This window comes from Dermacentor albipictus, chromosome 2 (assembly GCF_038994185.2).
Source record: "Dermacentor albipictus isolate Rhodes 1998 colony chromosome 2, USDA_Dalb.pri_finalv2, whole genome shotgun sequence".
In the NCBI taxonomy this organism is placed as follows: domain Eukaryota; kingdom Metazoa; phylum Arthropoda; class Arachnida; order Ixodida; family Ixodidae; genus Dermacentor; species Dermacentor albipictus.
In genome coordinates this window covers 114,488,845-114,509,500 of record NC_091822.1, presented here as the reverse complement: position 1 = coordinate 114,509,500, position 20,656 = coordinate 114,488,845, and the positions used below count along the sequence as shown (strand labels likewise).

General features: G+C 47.1%; 1 protein-coding gene across 1 annotated transcript in view; it reads left to right on the top strand.

Annotated features, from left to right (window-relative positions):
• The window catches only part of LOC135910985 (uncharacterized), a 50,245-nt gene that overhangs the window by 15,612 nt on the left and 13,977 nt on the right, over nt 1-20,656 (top strand). The window contains exons 5-6 of the mRNA XM_070533306.1: nt 9,882-10,042; nt 18,154-19,038. Of these exons, the coding sequence (XP_070389407.1) occupies nt 9,882-10,042; nt 18,154-19,038 (1,046 nt within the window). The remainder of the gene's footprint in view (nt 1-9,881; nt 10,043-18,153; nt 19,039-20,656) is intronic.

Below are 20,656 nucleotides of genomic sequence, written 5' to 3'. Positions count from 1 at the left end.
CCTCTTATGAGCCAATTCGATAAGACAAGCCGCTCAGTACAGGCAATGTTATTCGGATTTCAGGCAAACAAAAGTTACCTCCTATGAACGAGGGGAGCATTTGATTGGTTTGTTCAGACAACCTTGGGGGTGACCGTCCGATGCTAGCGTCAGCAGTTACGCAGATTCGACGTCAGAAGATTGGAATAAAAACGTATTGGAATAGTTCTACGTTATACGGCCCATGTTTCCTTTTCGAGCTTACCACTATTTCGCTGTCACTGCGTTGTCATATCGTCGTTACGTCACCATGTTTGAGCCATCAGGCCGTAGGCGTCATCGTATTGCCATCACAGGGTTGCCGTCATGCCGTCCTGGTCTTTCCACCGTCGTCATTTTTTTTTCATTGCAATTCCGTTGTCGTCATGCAATTGTCGTCATGCATTAGTAACTATGCCGTCACAATTCCATCTCAGAGATTCCCTTCGTCGCAACCACGTCGCTATGACGGCATTGTCGTTCTATTAGCATGATTTTAGCATCGGCATCGCGTTATTGTGTGTCCGTTGTCGTCACACCAGCGTCGCCATCCTATGGTAAGCACAGGATTGTCGTCACATCAATGTTTTCAAACCACTGTTGCAACTTCAGCGTCGCTAACCCATGGTCGCGTTACAATTGCCATCACACTAACGTAGTCACACCATCATCGCCATACCAGCGTCGTTAACCCATGGTGGGCGCGCCATCATCGTTATACCATCGCCTTCACTCGAGCGTCTCCATCTCATGATGTTCACGCAGTCGTCGTCACACCATTGTGATCATATCATCGTTGCCATTCCACTGTTGTCAAGTCAACATCGTCGCGTCACTGGGCGAACACCATCGTCGTCATATCATCGTCGTAATGCAGTCGCCATCAAGCCGTTGCAGTCGTTCCGTCGTGGTCATGTTTATGGTAGTGATTTTAGTCTCACGAAGCCGTTCCCCTCACGTCTTAATCATAATTTCGTCGTCGCTGTAGCGACGTCATCATACGGTGATCACCCTCGAAGCGCAGCACCCGCCATGGTGGCTTAGCGGCTATGGTGTTGTGCTGCTAAGCCCCAGGTCGCGAGAAGAAATCCCGGCTCCGGCGGCCGCATTTCGATATGGGCGGAATGGAAAAACCCCATGTCCGGTGCCCTAATGGAAAGGTTATTATTGATGTCCGCACTAACAAGTACATAGTCGACACCCGATAGCATATCAATATTAACCGGAAAGGTGTTCTTTTTCCCAAATCTATACCAAATCATTAGTCGCGTGCTGCACTCCTAAACTGATGACATCCTTATGTATAACGCGCATTGCGAACAAAAAAATCTGTCAGAGTTTGAAACGTCGAAGCACATTGTACTTGGTCAGGGACCAGAAGAATTTGTGTTTCTAATATCCCAAAACAGAGGCGCTATAAAAGAATTTCGGTACATTATTCCTTAATAAAGAAATTGAATGAAATTAGGGCCACTTCTGCTCAAGTTAGCGCCGCCTTCACATTTTAGAATAAGCTTAAGTTCACAACCATCAGTTCTGCGTATATGGCAGTCGTTGCTTTAGTAACCAGATAGTATTTTATAAAATATTCGCCAGGATAATTGCAATATTATAAGGACAACACTTCAGTCAACCAAGGGAACCGATTGGCTTCAGGAGGGGTACGCCACAATGGACCGCATCCATGTCGCCTATCAGGTAGTCGAGAAATTTGCGCAGTACGATCAACCTCTCTGTAAGGGTTTCATAGAGTATGAAAAAGCATTTGATTCAGTAGAGATAGCAGTAGTCATAGAGGCATAACGTTATCAAGGAATACAGGAGGCATACCTCAATATCGTCAAAAATTTCCGCAAAGGTTTCACAGCTACCTTGATTCTCCACAAGAAAAGTAAAAAAAATATATAAAAAAGGGTGAGGCAAGGAGATACGATCTCTCGAATAATACTCGCTGCATACTTGGATGAAGTATTCGAGCTGTTAAACTGGGAAGCCTTAGGAGTGAGGATCAACGGCGAATATCTCAGCGACCTTCGATTTGCAGATGACGTTGTCCTGTTCAGCAACACTGGGGACAAATTGCAGCAGATGATTGAGGACCTTAACAGTGAGGGAATCAGAGTGTGCTTGAAGACTAATATTGAAAAAGAAAAATAATGTTCCGTTGCCTGGCCAAGGAACACGAGTTAAGGTCACTAGTCAGCCTCGAGAACTTGCTGAGGAGTACGTTTAACTAGGTCAAGTACTCACAGTGGACGCGGATCCTGAGAATAAATTTCCAGAAGAATAAAGATGGTTTCTAATGCAGACGGCACACATTGCCAGATCCTGACTTGAACCGTACCACTGTCATTGAAAAGGAAGGTGTACAATTAGTGAATTTTACCGGAGCTGACATACGGGGCAGAAACTTGAAGACTCACAAAGAAGCATGAGAACAAATTGAGGACCACGCAAGAGCGATAGAACGATGAATGCTAGGCAGCTAGGCATAACGTTAGGATACAGAAAGTGAGCGGCGTGGATCACAGAACAAACGGGAATAGCTGTTATTTTAATTGACATTAAGAGAAAAGAAAATAAGCGGGGCAGGCCATGTAATGTGTAGGATAGATAACTGGTGAGCCACTAATGCTACAGAATGGCTGCCAAGAAAAGGGACGCGCAGTCTAGGACGGCAGAAAAGATGGTTGGGGTTATGAAATTAGGAAATTCGCAGGCGCAAGTTGGAATCAGTTGGCGCAGGATAGCGGTAATTGGAGATCAGTGGGAGAGGCCTTCGTCCTCCGGGGACGTAAAATGGGCTGAAGATGATGACGAGAGACTGTCGAAAGGAATTTGTTTTTGCTATGACGGTTCTTATCGTACTGTCATGTATGATTAACAATGGCAAAATTTTCATTTGTCTATGGAAAAAATTATATTTGTGTGTATATGGAAAAAATTAAATGTTTTTATACTACTTTGTGCCGTGAGCGTCGGATAGGCCAAACGCAGACTGTATTGAGCTTCACTTCTTACACATGTTCCTCTAAGCACTTAAAAATGTAATTGGCCAAAAAGGCTTCTAAAGCGTTCAGGAGAAGTAGGTTCCAATTATCTGCCATAAATGCGGGCCCCATTTCTCTGCAACAATAAAATTGCACTTTGCAAAGCTTTACCATTTCCTTGGATGACATTTCCAAGGTGAAATTTTGCTGCAATTTACGCAAGGACTAATGTGTTAAGCTCCTTAAATATTATATGCGTGACGTGACCTGCACTGACAACTTACGCGTTCGGTCCGGGTTATGAACCTTTCAATCCGACCTCCATGCATGCATGAAAAGCAGCGGAATGTGTTTTTCGATGTCAAGCTCACGTATCGTGCTCAGTAATGGTCTCTCTCAAGAAAAGAGCGCCTATGAAATTTCAGGTTTCACAATCGCTTATAGCGCCTGCAGTTAGCGAAACTGTGGCCTTCGGGCATACCTCACGTTACCCAAAGAGAGAAATCGTTTGGCTTGAAATTTGAGCACCACCTATTGGGCTAGGTGATATCATGATGTGCTTAGCCAACACATATTCTCAGTTTTGAAACTTGCGTCAGTTAGTTTTTTTGCTTCCTCTCCATGATTTTGTAACTGCAACGCTGTGGTCTAGAATAGGAAAACTTTGTGGCAGACCAGCCTGAATACCGCTATGAGTGAAAAAAAGCTTGGTGGAGGAAAAGGCGAGCACGGCGAAAACGTGCCTGCCATTGAGCGAGAGTAGATCTCTAAACGAGCAAACCAAAAAGAACATATAAGAACGCGTATTGCGAACTGCGAACACGAACTGCCTTTTTGACAGGGGCAAGAAAAACAGCTACGGATCGGTAGAACGACTGGTTGTACGTTCGCCGAATGCGTATTCGTAGGTATCACTCGACGCAAGTCGAGCATTACTGCTACTCCGTATCCGACGCATAAAGTAGCCCAGCGGGCGTGAATTCAACGCCACCAAAATTATAATACACAATGATTGATTGCATTCATTCAAGAAGATCTCATACTGACACAGCATTGTGGCGCATAAAGGTGACGGCCATTGTTGCCAAATAACATTTATTCGCTGCCATGTCAGTAAACGTGGCCCCAAAAAGACCATTACGGCGTAACGTGCGAGCTTTCGAACTGTTGCAGCCCCCCGACAACTCAGGGCCAATCTTGGGAGCTGCCCTCAGGCGACGCATTGAAACGAGCTCTTAGCGAAACAGCCAACACCTGATTATCCTGTGGTAGTCACTGGACAAATTTAATGAGATAGCAATATGAACTCTTTCCTCCTTCAACGTATAATTTTACGTAGACCCACGCACGCCCGGCGCACTCGGCGTTCCAATTAGGCCGACCAATATTTTAGTTCAACGAGATATGGAGTCAATCTTACATACTGGAAATCAAAGGACAAAGCTTCGAAACTGGAATGGAAGGCCTATGGGCGACTTCTGGGCAATGGAATTGCAACCAGTTCCGAAGGCAGCGCTGGTGGCATGCAATGCCATCGACACATGAGTACTAGGAAAATGCAGGAAAGAGCAGGCTAAGTTACAAAACCAGTGCGATGCGTTGCGGCTGAAGAATGGGCGCTGGTGGCAGGGCAATGCAGAGCGGACTCCTAGCCTTTAAAGACCTATCAGGACGAACAGTTACCACAAGCTGAATAGCAGGCAAGGAAACCAGTCAAATTATCCATGGCAGGCGTGCCGTGATAACTACGAACATGAGAACGATAGGTAGCCACAGCTCCCCAAAAAGATAAAAGTTGAACTGGTGAGAACTCCACACTAATGATATTGAATCTGTAAAATGGCGAGGAATAGTGGGCAACTGAAGAGAGCGATGGACATAACGCAATTTTTATGCCACTTTTGCGCATCTTACGTTACAAGCCCTGTGTTGTAAATCTGTTGTTTTACGGTGATAGTACGAAAAAGATCTAAACAGGGCTTCGTGCGTCTGTCCATTCAGCATTTGCGTTACTCCTTCGTCTTCAAGCCATATTTTGTTTTATCGCCATAAATGAAATGGTTTTAGAGTCTAATCAGGGTATGACACTTTTTGCAGTGAAGCAAGGTCAGATGTTTGCCAGAAGTGAATATATAGAGTCATATAGAGTCAAAGATTATTATTATTATTATTATTATTATTATTATATATGAGTGTTCGTTCTGCCTGCCTGAAATCTTATAACCAATAATTTCAAGTGTTATTGCTAAATTGTATGCATAGACACATGGTAAAACAAACACAAAGAAAGAGTTCCCAGGGTGCAGTACCGATGTATGATCTCTTCTACAACGCGTGACAAGAACAGTAAAAATTCATTGCAGTATAGAGGTCATATGGGAAACTACATATTCAGTGTAGTATTTAGGGGATTTGCGCTAGATTAAATAGATGAAAGCAAAAATTTAAGAACTGCAAAAGCTAACCAAGGGAAATTCGATAAATATTCCAATGAAAGAGCAAATAAAAGTGCTTCAGATATCTAAGTCACGTGTGATGTCTGCGTATTAGTGACAAAGGGTTGCATGAAAAGGTGTCAATTATATTTTTCAAGTTCTAATCTTTAACACGTTTTAAAGGAGTGCGATGGGTTTGGTATGTACTGCCTAATGATCAAATGGAATAATTGATATGGCTGAGAACGAACGCATAGCAAACTACACAAGACAAGCGCTATCGGGAATTGGTTTAAAACAAGCTTTTACCAGGGCTTTTCAAGAACGGTGCATGCTTAGAAATCATTTGCAGTTGAAGCCACATCAATATGGATATTTCCACTGGGAACTGCCTCCTTCAACAAAAAAAAACCGTGGTGCTCGATCATGCACATGACAAGCCTCTCGACGAAGAAATGACACCGATGGAATTGCTGCGCATGCAGAATAAATTCCGGGGCTTTACCTACCAAAACGACAATTTCATCGAGGCATGCTGTATTTTGGTGCTCTTGAATATCTTTGACCATCAGCGTGCCCTAAATGAAAATATTTGCAACAAATTAGGCATGTCTATGCTGCAGCAATAATGCAGAGACCACTCAGCACATTCTGATCAAATGCAGAATGGTTCACCCAGTAAGATCCGTAGCTAACGTACATCTTCCCGAAGCCCTTGGATTTGAAGTAGAAGTGCACATCAACCGGTCAGCCGTCGAGATAAGCAGGAGGGGTTTGGAGCACTGGTGAAAAAAAAAACAAAAAAAACTGCTCGCTCTCTCCTAATCGGGAGTTGATCTAAGCATGAAATGGCAACCGCCAGAGCAGATTGGTTGGAGATGACACGATCCACAATCTTAAAATGGGTGTAGTGATTATTTGCAACAGCGCTTCCCCCCCCCCCCCACACACACGACATCGCACCACACGGCACCACGCCATACTGTGCACTGGCCCATGTGGACACTGCCCAGTTAGAAGAAGTAAAACGGGCTGAAGGCCGTGCGACAGAGAGTGAAAGACGCCAGGGATACAGACCGCACTGTCCAGCTAGAAGAATGAATTGAATTTGGGGGTTTTCAATACCGAAACTATGATTTGATTATGAGACACACTGTAGTGAAGGATTCCGGATTAATTTTGACCACCAGGGGATCTATAACCTTCTCGCAATGCCCGGTACACAGACGCTTTTGCATTCCGCCTCCATCAAAATGAGGCCACCACGTCCGGTATTTGATCCCGCGACCTCGTTCATAGCAACACAGCACCACAACCGCTATGCCACCGCGGCGAGAAGCGCCTGAAGAAGGTGCCACGCAGCGTGACACCATCTCTCAGGGCGACGCAAAACCCGTGCCGCAGAACTCACGCACCACTGGGGTTCAGAGAACAGCGCCGAAAGAAAACAATGAAGTCTATGGTGCACTGTATTCGCCTTTAGAGTGTCGTTATTGGAAATGACAAATGAAGGTTCGGTGTACTAGAGGTTAGCTTAAGTGATGTTGTGAATGAACATGAGGAATAACTCAGAAGCAATATTTTTTAACTTATTTAGGTAGTAGCTAGCGCATGTCATGGAGTCCTGTACAAGGTTTGGTGGCACCTGCAGTGGCTGCTATGTGGCTATGGTGTTAGGCTGCCCAGCGCGAGGTCATGGGATTGAAGGCCAGCCTCTGCGGCCGCATATCCATGGGAGAGGAAAATGCGAAAACACCCGTGTGCTTGGATTTAGGTGCAAGTTAAATAACCCCAGGTTGTCGGAATTTTCGGAGTCCTCCACTACGGCGTGCCTCATAATCAGAAGGTGATTTCGGCACATAAAACCCCATAATTTTTTTTAAATTTATTGGCGAAAAATGCAGTTTTAAAGTTTTTGCCCAGATGATCTCGTTTCGTTCTCGCATCGTGCCCGAATGTTCTATTTTGAGTGCTCGGATAACGACTCTGGATTTTAGCTCTAGGTCACTTGAAGCTCGCTGACAACGGGAGCTAAAAGTACTTCATGCTAAAAAGCGGGAAAGAGAGCGATGTGACCGGATTCGTTACAGGCATAGGTAAGACCACAATGTAGAAAGATAATATTTGAGGAAGAGAAAAAAGTAAAATAGGTGAACGCAAAATTACCTGAGTAACTCACGAAAGCTAGGTCAATGTTTGTCCCAAACCTGCTTCACATGGGATGCCAGTAAGTCGTCATCACCAAGGCACGGGACATGGGTGCTTTTGCACTCGCCCACATTGATATGCGGCCGCCTCAGTCGGGATTTCTTTTCGCGACCTGATGCTTAGCAGCACAAAACCATAGCCGCTAAGCCACCGCGGCGGGTGCTGCGCTTCAAGGGTGATCACCGTATTATGATGACGCTACGTCGTAGATGAACTTATGACCAAGGCATGAGGGAAACGGCATCATGACACTAAAATCACTGCCATAAACATGACCAGAATGGAACGACAACGACGGCTTGATGGCGACTGCATTATGACGATGATATGACGACGATGGTGTTCGCACAGTGACGCGATGACGTTGACTTGAACACAGTGGAATGGCGACGATGGTATGATCACGATGGTGTGATCATGACTGCGTGAACACCATGGAATAGGGACGCTCGAGTGAAGGCGGTGGTATAACGATGACGGCGCGCCTACCATGGGTTGACAACGCTCGTATGGCGATGCTGGTTGGACTAGGTTGGTGTGACGGTGGCTGCATCGCGACCACAGGATAGTGACGCTAGAGTTGTAACAGTGGTTTCAAAACATTGATGTGACGACAATCCTCTTCTAACCATGGGATTGCGACGCTGGTGCGATGACAACGGACATACGATAACGCGATGCCGATGCTAAAATCATGCTAATAGAATGACAACGGCGTCATGGCGACGTTGGTGCGACGAAGGGATTCTCTGAGTTGGAATGGTGATGGCATGATGACTAATGCCTGACCACAACGGAATTGTTTAGAAAAAAAATGACAACGATGGAAATACCAGGGTGGCATGACGGCAACCCTGTGATGGCAATGCGATGACGTCTACTGCCTGACTACAATGTAATGTGCCCGAAAGAATGACGACGATGGCTCCAACATGGCGGCGTAAGGAAGATTTGACAACGCAGTGGCAGCGAAATAGTGGTAAGTGCGAAAAGAAACCATGACTTGACAACGAAAAGTTAATATCGATGGTATGAAGGCATGATGGCATGACTTGCGACGACGCATGACAATGACCACGAGTTGATGTCTAAGCTCCCCTCCACGCTCATATACATCGCTTATCACCATGGGTCACCTTAATTCATGCGGAACTTGTCAATGTAGTCCCGCATTAATTAAGGTGACCCATGGTGATAAGCAATGTATATGAGTGCGGAGGGGAGATTAGACATCAACGCGTGGCACCTGGTCCAGCAACAGCGAAGACACAGACTCTACTCAATCACAGGTGACGACTCATCCCATGACAGCTTTGTGTCGGTGAGGAGCCGAAGGGCTAAAAGGAGGCTTATCAAGGCGTCGTCACCAGCGAGTACGTCAACCATGCAGGCAGGCAGTGAATGCTGGCCGCACACTGTCAGTGGATTCATGCCTCTTCATGCCAGTGGATTCTTCCGTCAACCTTCGGGTATTGGACAAGCAAGCTCTCTGTTTTATGCGAAGCATATTACGAGGGCTCAACCCAGCTCCTCAGGCGCGGCGGTGACCATGAAATCACGTGACACCGTGACGTCACGACAGAGGAGAACCGGCGCTCCAACTCCCGCCGTCGCTCGCGGCGTCGCGCCCCGCATCGGACGCGGTGCGCGTCGAGCAACGCAGCGTTCGGCGCGACAACGAAATGTGCGCCTGAGCAAGCGCCGCACGCCTGAGCCGACGTTATGCGAAGCATATTACGAGGGCTCAACCCAGCTCCTCAGGCGCGGCGGTGACCATGAAATCACGTGACACCGTGACGTCACGACAGAGGAGAACCGGCGCTCCAACTCCCGCCGTCGCTCGCGGCGTCGCGCCCCGCATCGGACGCGGTGCGCGTCGAGCAACGCAGCGTTCGGCGCGACAACGAAATGTGCGCCTGAGCAAGCGCCGCACGCCTGAGCCGACGCCGACGACACCGGCTTTTCTGCGACACGAGCTCCTTAACGCTGTCGCGTTAAAATAAAGGCTAGTATGCTTCGCATCCTGGGCTTAACCTTAGCTAAGCCACAGCCATTTTTTCTTCAGGGAAAGGCTCAAACGAAATCAAGGAAGGCCACCTGAATACACGTAAGAATGTTCTAGCTGTCGACGCAACCCGTGGAACCATCTTGGAGACGCTATGACAGATAACAGGTTTGAGCAACATAAAAATACGACCAGTCATACCTATGGATGGGGCCTGCACTGCAGGTGTGATCTACGATGTTGACTTGACAATTTCGAACTCGGACCTGCCAATTCTGATCAAACCGGCATACGAAGAAGTAGTCATAACGGACGTATGCCGACTCGGCAACAGCCGTTGTGTGAAGATTGTGTCCAAGGAAGATTCCATCCCTTCGCACGTAAAGGTCGGTCACTTCCGACATGTCGTACGGCGGTTTGTCCCAAAGCCGCTTTAATGCCACAAGTGCTTAAATATCGGGCTTATTAAGGGACCCTGCGCAAACTCCACAATGTGCCCCTGGTGCGCGGAGTCACACACGGTAGATGTCTGTCGTGCAACAAACTTTAGGTGTGGCAACTGTGAAGGCCCTCATGAAGCGACATCTAAAGATTGCCCGAGAATCAGAAAAGAGTTCGAAGTTCTGAAGCAAATGGTCAGGGATAACTCAACCCATAGAGAAGCCTCAGAAAAAGTCCGGCGTCGACGTCGTCATCGGCGGAAACGCTCAAGACAGTTCGTGCACCGTTTGCGCCAACACCATCATCTTCAAATAGAACGCCCGAGAGCACAAGGAGGCCTCAGACGGAAAAGGCTGCTCCCCTGGAAGAATGGCCAGCGCTGGCAAGCTCTCAGTCTTTTAAAGAGCCTCCACACTTGATGCTCCCATCGAAGCGTGCTTCTGTTAGTGAGGTTTCAACAGTCGACTGCCAAATGATTCTGGTGTTGCGATCCATTGTGAATATCATCAGGGCCATGCTGACAAGCACTGACACTCCATCTGCTCGAAGTGGGCTACAAGTGCCCGATGCGCTGAGCCCCGTCCTAGCAAGCCTTGAGTGAAGCCATGACTGATGATCGCCAGTCATTTCGTAAGGAGGTCAAAGAAGCGTCTATCCTTCAGTGGAACGCGAGAGATCTAAGATCTCGCATCGCCGATTTTCGTCAGTTTGTTCTCACTAACCGATTTCCAATCATTGTCATCTGTGAACCAAAATTATCCCATCCAATAAGACTATCCGGCTACGAGACAATATTCTCATCAAGCGACATCGAAAGTAGCAAGGTCGTCGTGTTTATTCGCCGTGTACTCACTTACGTTGTCCAAACGGTGCTACCTGATGACGACAATCAGTATGTGCTCATGAATGTTAAAAATAGGAAAGTCACCTTTGCACTCTTGGGGGTGTATCTGTCTCCATCAAGTCGATTTGACACCAAAAGACTAGAAGACATCTTAAAAACACAGCCTAGTCAATGGATTATCACCAGGGACTTCAACGCACACCATACCATTTGGGGAAGCTCAAAGTTTAACGCGACGGGATGATGACTAACTTCATTAGCTTCCAACAATAATCTCTACCTGCTGAACGACGCAAGAGCTTGACGCGGCGCTCGCCCTACGTAATCGGTTGCTGTCGCCTGGTCCGGATGATATATCTTGCCGTATGCTATGTCACCTGGGTGAACGAGCACGAAGTGCGCTTCTTAATATCTATAACAAGTCCTGGCAGGAGGGCAAAGTTCCACAAGATTGGAAGATCAACCACCTGGTACCTGGTACTTCATACCAACCACCACCTGGTACTTCATACCGACCAATTGTGCTGGCAAGTTGCATTGGGAAGGTAATGGAGTGAATGATCCTCGCCTGACTTGAGGGGTACCTTGAACATTACGAAATGTACCCGGACGCCATGGCTGGTTTTCGACGTCACCGATGTTCTATCGACAACGTTATCGATCTGGTAACATGTGTTCAACACCAAAAGACGTGCAAGAGGTTATCTGTCGTAATGTTCTTAGATACAAAAGGAGCCTACGACAACGTTCTTGATGACGCCATACTTGAAGCATGGGAATCAGTGGGTTAGGCGGTCCATTGTATCGTTGGACCCGCAGTTATTTAGATTGGCGGTCTCTATTTTTGAACGCTGAAGCTGGCCCAACCTCGCAATATTATACGCACCACAGAGTTCCACAAGGCGGTGTCTTGAGTCCCACGCTTTTGAACCTTTTACTCTTCGATCTCGTGGAACGACTTCCGAACATAGTTAAAATATGAATGTATGCCGACGACATTTGCGTTTGGGCATCTGGCGTGACACAGCCGCAAGTGCGCGCAAGGCTTCAAGAAGCTGCTACGTCAACATCGGCGTTCTTAAATGTACAAGGCCACAAGATCGCGCCAGAAAAATGCGCATTGGTCGCGATTAGCCGAAAGCTAATGAGATCATACGATGTCTCTATCGACGGTCAAAGCATACCTGTGTCAGGACGCGCCGATTCTTAGGCACAATCATTGATCGTGACCTCTGCTGGAGTCCTCATGTGACCTGCCTAAAGAAGCGCCTGATGGATATTTCTAATGTGTTTAGGTTTCTTGAACAAAAAGTCTGGGGTACTTCAGTACATGCAATGATGCAACTGTACAGGACGCTCTTTCTTGGGTATTTGCAATACTGCTTGCCTGTGCTAACCAACACCTGCAGAAGTAATATCCATACACTCGAAAGCGTCCAGGCCGAGGCACTTAGAGTGCGTCTTGGATTGCCGCGGTGCTCGTCAACGGCTGAAACAATTGCCATTGCGCACGATTTTCCAGCCAAGACCCATATATTCATGGAAGCGCTCAGAGCACACGTAAGACATCTTGATTGAGCCCCTGCCCATCATCTAGCCTCACTGCCAGAATATCGACTACGTGCTTGCTTTTCTGAAACAGTACTACCATATCGTGCATACCATCCATCAGGTTATACAACTCTAGCGAAAGTTCTGTTTCCACCATGGTGCTTGGCTCAAGCAAAGGTTCGACTAATGGCACCAGGAATACGGACAAAAGCCCAACTCGCGTCTCCAGCACTGAAGCAGCTTTCACTGCACGTACAACGAGCATCATCATCTACATACTGACGCTTCAACCACGGTGAATGGGTCTGCAGGATCGGTGATATTTCCTGCAAAACCTTCCACCATAAAGACTTGACTATCTCACCAGACTACATCGACTGCCGCAGAGCTTGCTGCTATTCGTTGCTCATTTGGTGTAATTTCTGAAGAACTGCCAAAGAAATGGAGCTGACTCCAAGGCTGCCCTTCATTGTTTGGTTTCTGCATTACACGGATGACCCAACGAACAACTAGTTCTAGAAATCAGACTGCTGCTTCACCACCTCGTCGGACAAGGACATGACATCACGTTACAGTGGATTCCAAGCCACTGTGGCATAATGGGCAATGAACATGCCGATGCAGCAGCACGATCTGCACATGAGGACTTGCAAGACTCCATTCCATTATTAAGAACAGGCGCTGCAATGAAAATTCGTGTGCTTGCAAATGAAGCCATCAAAACTTTATTGAACCTACCAGGCTTGAAGCATACACTTCTACACCTACTGGACCAATCCCTTCGACTTCGCTCCCCAGCTGTACTCTCTCGACTCGAAACAGCAGTACTTTGCTTACTGCGGCTTGGTGTCACCTCCACAAGATCTTTCGCCTTCCGAGCCGGTATGGACGACAGCGCGGCTTGCAGTCACTGCGGCGGCGAAGAGACTATCGAACACGTACTTTGCCACTATCCTTAATACAGCGGGCACCGGCTGTCACTAGCGACCGCGTTGGCACGACTTGACGACAGGCCACTTTCAGAACTGTCAGTTTTGGAATGTCGACATGGACTGTCGTCGCAGCGAAAGTCGGTCAAGGCTTTGTTGACCTTTTTACGTGACAGTGGCCTATCAGAAAGACTATAATGACCCCATTCCATCCCCTTTAATATTTTTTCTCACGCTTTTATATTTGTCACGCTCTTCTTTCCGTCTTTACTTCCCCTTTTCCTTCCCCTAGTGCAGGGTAGCAAACCGGAGGTTTCAACTCTGGGTAACCTCCCTGCCTTTCTCTCATTTGCATCTTTCTGTCTCTTCATCTTAATTCATGCTATATCCGGTGCGTGTTTTCATTATATCTGCTACCGGGCAACCGGGCCGACTTAATTGGCACTAAATCCGCAGTTTGTTCACACTACATCCGGTATCATGTGGCCTACTTCAGTCACTCTATTTACTTCGTTTGTTTACACCGTTTATGATACCAGCAATTCAGGATGCCTTAATTTGCCGTAGATATAGTGTTTGTTTGTACTATGCCTGGTACTGGCCAATACTGCCACCTTATTTCGCAATACAACCTGCACTTGTTTGCATGTCAGGTACCGTGAGCCGCCTTAATTCGTATAAAGTCCGGTGTTTGTCTGCACTTCGTCAGGAACCGGCTAATTGGGTAGCATTAATTCGTGCTACAGCAGGTATTTGCACTAAATGCGGTACCGTTCAATCGTGCAAACTGTAGCCAGCACCCAGCAGAGATGACACTTGTAGGACGACGATGGTGTGATGAATACATTACTTTTAGTATGTCGCCATAGAGAAAGAAATTCAGCAAGAAGGGACACTCGGCGAAAAGTGGCAACGGGAAACAAGTCACGGCTAGTGTTAATCCCATCCGTCAGTTGATGGGAGCGTCGGAAAAAAAAACAATGTCAAATGAAATTACAGACAGCGTGTTTTTTTTTAAATCTTTCCCGCTAAAGCTAAAAAACTTTGGGCATAAATGAACGCATACATTGTTACCTATTTTTCTTGTGTTACCTACCAACAAACCAACGGGAGGCCAGGTGTGACGCATTGCATGCTGCATGTGCCAGTCACGCCATCGAAGCCCTCGAGGCCGGCTGCGCATGTGATGTTCGCCTGTTCAGCGACCCGTCTCTTTTGAATGTAGCATGATTGTTGGGCTCCAGGCGTTTTCTTGCTTTCCTTCTGCGCTTCTACATGGCACTACTGGATTATGGGACTACGACAAGGTGAGAAAATTTGTTGAAAGCCTGCGACGCAATCCAAGCAATTTTGGCTTTTACGGCTGGGAACCGAGGCTTCTGATGCAGTTAGCAGTGGCAGAGGGTGCTCTCCAGTAGCGACCCGAAAGTCCAGCATGGACTAGTAAGGCACGCTCACCGAGTAGCCACCCTTAGTGGTGCCCTGGAATAGGGGCGTCGACCCTGCGCAGATGGGGAATAAGACCGTGAAGACGGCCGACCACATCTGCCACCGCTAATTTCTAATCAATTAGAGCAAATAAAATTTTTTCTCCTCCTAGCGAAAAACAGCCCGGCCATCGTGGCGTGGTTAAATTGTGCTAATAACTCGTACTGGTAGATGCTTCCGGTGCTTTCTGAGTCCCAACATTATTATAGCCTATTTCGGTAGTTTTTGAGCACGCTCGACGCACCCGGCTTTGTGACCCAGTTAGCGAAAAAGACGATGCAGTTGCTCGTCTACTGAATTTCACCGGGACACGTTTTGGAGCTTTCGCTGACCCACAACATTATTGTAACTAATTTAGTTACTTTCTGCGGTACTTTTTACGCACAGTGGCCACGCCTAGCATTGCGGCGCAGTTACCGAAGAGCAGTTCGGCCTTGTGCCGCAGTTAGTTTCGCGCGCACTGAATCTTACTGGGACAAGATTGTGTCGCATCCTCTGACCCCCAGAATTATTTCGTTACTTTTCGTAATTTCGTTACTTTTTGGGATTCTTTTGAGGCACACTCGCAGGTGCTGGGATTGTGACGCAGCAAAAAAGCAAGCTGGTCGTGGTGACAGTTAGTTTGGCGTGTACTGAATATTAGACGTGTTTGTGACGCCTTTCTACGGCCCCTCAACATACACCTTCTTTCGGCATTCACGCTTGTCGAAGACGCGACGAGCGATTGCCTACACTGGAGCGTCTTGCTTAACCCAGCAAAACGCGCAAAAGATACCACCGAAAAGCTCAAAAACCAAGAACTCGTAAATCCTGACTTCTGAACGACTGAAAACAGGCTTTGCACCCGCGCATTTTTCTTGAGTGCGAGTAAAAGGCATTCTCCGAGCATCTAGAATGGCCTACCAGTGAGCCTCTGTGGTGGCCACCTCCGTGAATGTAGCGCATTATCGCCATGTTGCTGCTTACCTGGTGCAACAACTTTGGATGAACACACAAAAAGCCCGGAACGAGCATTTATGCCGAGCGAAATAGATATTTCCTCATTTAAAAGAAGTCTTGTGTCTACCTAATGAAACTGCACGTGGCACAGATTCGATCGAGGCTTGAAAAAATCGTTCGCAGTCATTTTAACTAAATAAATGATGCCGCACTAAGATTGTGCGCGAATAAGCAGCAGAAGAAGCCGTCGTTGCGCGTGCCAAGAAGCGTTCAAAATGCCCGCGCCCGAAACCTAAACCGGAAGGAGGTAATCCCCTCCGTTTCGTGCGCTCCAATCAATTCGGCCCCAGGGCTATAAGGGAGTGGCCGCTTTTATTGAATGTCTTTCTCTGCAAGGTCGCATGCATTCGGTAAAAGCACCTTCGATTTACACCGTTTCTGGTGATGTGTTTTTTTAGAATATGACCGTACCGGACCAATCGTCAATCACTGGCAAGGAACCAATAGCATTGAGAATAGTAGGATGACGAGAGCCTGATGACGACGTGACTATCAATATCAGAAAGGTATTTGGCTGGAGCTTATCTGCAAGACAACAAAAACCAACCAGAAGCAGCAGCAACATCAGCCATCAGCAGCAGGAGCAGCAGCAGCAGCTGCTAGAAATCTGAAGGAAGCGGCAAAGAATATTTTGCTTCAATAAATGGGAATAGGGGGATCAGAAGTAAGTAGGAACCAACTTTTTTTTAGAATCCGTTTATCATAAGCCACTGTTCTTTGAGTTTTTTACATTTTTCTCAAATCTAAAATATTTATCCAGTTCTACACCAATGAACCTAGTTTGATCAGTCTGGGGGTAATTCCATTGCCTCGATCCATTCCGAAACGTTAGCGACAAGGAAAAAAATATTTTAGCTATAATAATTTTGCACAATTTTTTTCTTTCACTGGTTTATAACGCTGGTAGCATCGCTATTAAATTTAGAAATTAAATAGTTGATGTCTTTGGCAGAACAGAAAGCAGTTCTCTCAGAACAATGCAAGCATTGTCATTTATATGCATAAATGATAAAATAGGACCAAGGACTGATCCTTGTGGGTCACCGGTTCTAAATTATTCATGCTCTGGACGCAATTCTGAAAATACCAAAAATCTGCTCTCTACAATGAAGGTAGGTGCGTATTATTTGTAAAGCGGAAATAGTGACACCAATATCATTCGGTTTTCATATAAGAAACATCAATTATTCTTTGAAGCTTTAGCAAAATCTGCGAATAATAGATGAACTAGGTTAAGGTGGCCAGTGGTAATTCTTCTTAATATTTTATGAAACTTAAAGGTAACTAAGTGCAAAAGCTTCTCCTGAAAGCGAATCGAATGGACCACAAGATGTTGAACTTTGATAAGTAACTTGCTATGTTTATGACTAATGCTTCTTCTATTTGCTCTACTAAAAGCGATAGAGTGACGGTCGGAAGATAGGACAATAATTTTGGGACACATAAGTTTCCCACATTTAAAAATTTGTGTTGCATTCGGCACCACTTGGGCAGCACTTGTCGTGTCGTTTTGTATGCGCGACCTAAAGAACATCCAATTATTTCGTGAAAGCCACTGTTACAGCAGTATATTTTGGTGCATGAAATGCATGCACGATGACTCAATTTCGACGGTAAGCTTGTAGAAAGTGCAATCCATGTAAATATAACCCCTGAAAAAATTAGGTTGAGCTATTATCATGCAAGGAATGTTCGAGTTAACCGAACACCAAAAAAAATGCTCAGCGAAATCCAGCAAAAGTGAAAGCATTGCTCAGTACGTCAGCGCGCTGGTTAGAGAAAATCGCAGAACTCACTAGATCTTACAAAGTCTGCTCTTCTGCTAATGGCCATACAAAGAGTAGCACAAGTAAATGTGTGCTTGAACGTCGTCAGTACTTTGTTATTGCTGAGCCATCTTGAACGTTTGCTCTGCTGGGAAGGTTTACATGGCTATAGCACCCAATATTATGCTTCTCTCGCATGTTTGCTTCAATCAGCCGTATCAGCGGAAATAAAGACGACATAACTTAGTTAGCGGAAGCAGTTTATTTTGCAGTAACAATCCGTACAGTTGACTGATGCATTGAAGACTGCTTCTCCGTTGCTCTGTACCTTGGATTCTTTCAGATGACCTCGAACATGAAAATTTCTGCAAGAACAACAAAACATGGCCGTTAGTGAGAAAGGAGAGTTTAAAAGTGGCATTCAAATAAAAAAAAGAAGTGAGAATATACTATAACTTACACTTCTTCTTGCGGAGGAGGGTGGAGTAGCTGAGAGGAGAGCCAAGGCCATAGCCGTAGTTCAGGCCGTAGCCGAGGAGACCATGACCGTAACCGTAGCTACCGACACCGTAGCCGAGGGAGCCAACACCATAACCGTAGTAGGCTGGGACAGCGTGAGCAACACCATAGGTAGCGACGGCTGGGGCAGCGTGGGCAACGTGGGCAACACCGTAGGTGGCCACCGCTGGGGCAGCGTGGGCAACATGGGAGACGCCGTAACTAGCGACGGCTGGGGCAGCGTGAGCAATGGTGGCAACAGCTGGGGCAGCGTGCACAGCGGTCACCGCTGGGGCAGCGGCGTAGCTGGCGACGAGTGGAGCAGACTGGAGAACCTTGGTCACAGCTGGGGCAGCGTAAGTGGCGACACGAGTGACGGCTGGGGCGGCGGCGTACGTCTGGACAACTGGAGCGGACTGGACCACCCTGGTGACAGCTGGGGCGGCAGCGTAGGTCACAGCTGGTGCGGCCTGGACCACCCTGGTGACAGCTGGGGCGGCAGCGTAGGTGACAGCTGGTGCGGCCTGGACCACCCTGGTTACAGCTGGGGCGGCAGCAACGACTTGAGCAGAACGGACAACGCTGGTCACGGCAGGGGCAGGAGCGTAGGTGGCGACAGCTGGAGTGGCGTGGACAGCGGTAACGGCTGGGGCAGCGTGCACAGCAGTCACAGCTGGAGCAGCGTGGTAGGTGGAAACGGTTCCGGTAACAGCTGGGGCAGCGACGGCGTAGCTAGCGGCTGGGGCATATCCGTATCCGTAACCAACACCATAGCCAGTGAGGCCGGAGTAGCCGACACCATGGGACAGGACATAATGAGAGAGACCCAGACCACCATAGCCGAGACCACCATAGCCGAGGCTTCCGTACCCTAGGCCGTAACCGAGGTTGCTGGCGAGGGTGTAACCTCCGGCAACGTGACCAGCAAAGGCGCTGGTGGCCAAAGCGAGGACGATGCAGGCACGCAGCTGAGAGATCAAAAACAGTGACGGCATGTAAAAAAGTGCAGCTAACTGCACCAAAACAGTGCACATAATTGTTTTTTTGTCGTTGCTTGATGTCATTTTGATTGATGTAGTTTTAATTGATGCTTCCTAATTGGACTGGCGGGTCCATCTGTGGTCTTCATTTAAAGAGCTCCTTAGGAACAATATACTAAGAAGATATGGAGTTGAGTCTCTACAATAGAACGAAACGTTGTAAAAACCTTAAGCACTTTCGGTTATTCTTGCTAAAAGCAATAATTAAGCCTGAAATCATATTTACTTGAGGCATTTTTGAAGTGTTTGCAGTTCCCATACAAGAGTGAACATTTCATTGTTGACTTACCATGGTGGTGGTCCTAGTTCGATGGAGGAGAAGAAACTTCTGATTTCGGTCTCACAGGAGTGGCCTTTTATACCCGAGTGTTCCCTTCGACAAAAAGTCAGAAGCCGGACTTTTCGAGTGGCGAGGGAATCATATTTTAATTCCTGAATAACATGTAGCAAGAAAACACCTTGCTCTCGCATTAAGTAAGGGTTTACCTAGTTTTCACTGGTGGTAATCTTTTTACGTACTATCTTTTTACGGCACGTGCTTTTCTCTAGTTTTTCTTCCACGCTGCTTTTGCATGCAATGCTTGATTTAAAGAATTCTTTCCTGTGGTTCAGTACTCAAACATTGAATAAAACTTTACTTTGTATACCGCGAACTGCCATGAAGAGTAAAAGTAGGATGCCTCATGAACTGCAGCCGAAGTACATGTGCGATGCTTTTTTGATTATTGTTAGACCTGTTTCGACAGGTATATAGGGCAAGAAATTAGTATTGCTACCATCAATTTGTGGAAACAGCAGGGCCTTTGCGCCAACAAGAAATGGTTGGAGAAACGTTGAATCTTTTGCTGTTTAGTCAAAGAAAACAGCGACTCAGAAGTAGCTAGACACGCACTCTATTTTCTACCCCATGGGGCATGGTTCAAGTGTCTCACTTTCTAATGAGCGGAAATAAATGCAAATATGGCAAAGAACTACGACACGCTGTGGACGGCACGATGAACGCGGACAAGAAGACGCAACAGCGTAGGCTTAGCCAGTCACACCAGGAACAGCGTCTAGCCCGAGCCCCACTTCAGAGGCATTGGCGATCCGGCTGCGGAGCTCTGCACGGCGCACTTCTTCTTCCTTACTACTTCCCCCCTCGCTGAAGACGGAGCCGCACAGGAGACCTAAGGCGTCGTGAGGACGAAGGGCTCGTGATACGGCTTGAGCCGATCTACGTGCACAGTTTCGCGGCCTCGGCGACGCAGGTCCGTAGGGGGTGTCAGAGGTTCGATGACGTAGTTCACCGGAGAAGTTTGCTGTAGAACCCGGTAGGGCGCATGGTATCGGGATACAAACTTGGAGGAGACACCTGGTGTCGAAGTAGGAGGCACCCACAACCAAACGAGAGCGTCAGGCGAAAACTGGTGGTGAGGGCGCCCGTCGTCATGACGAAATTTCT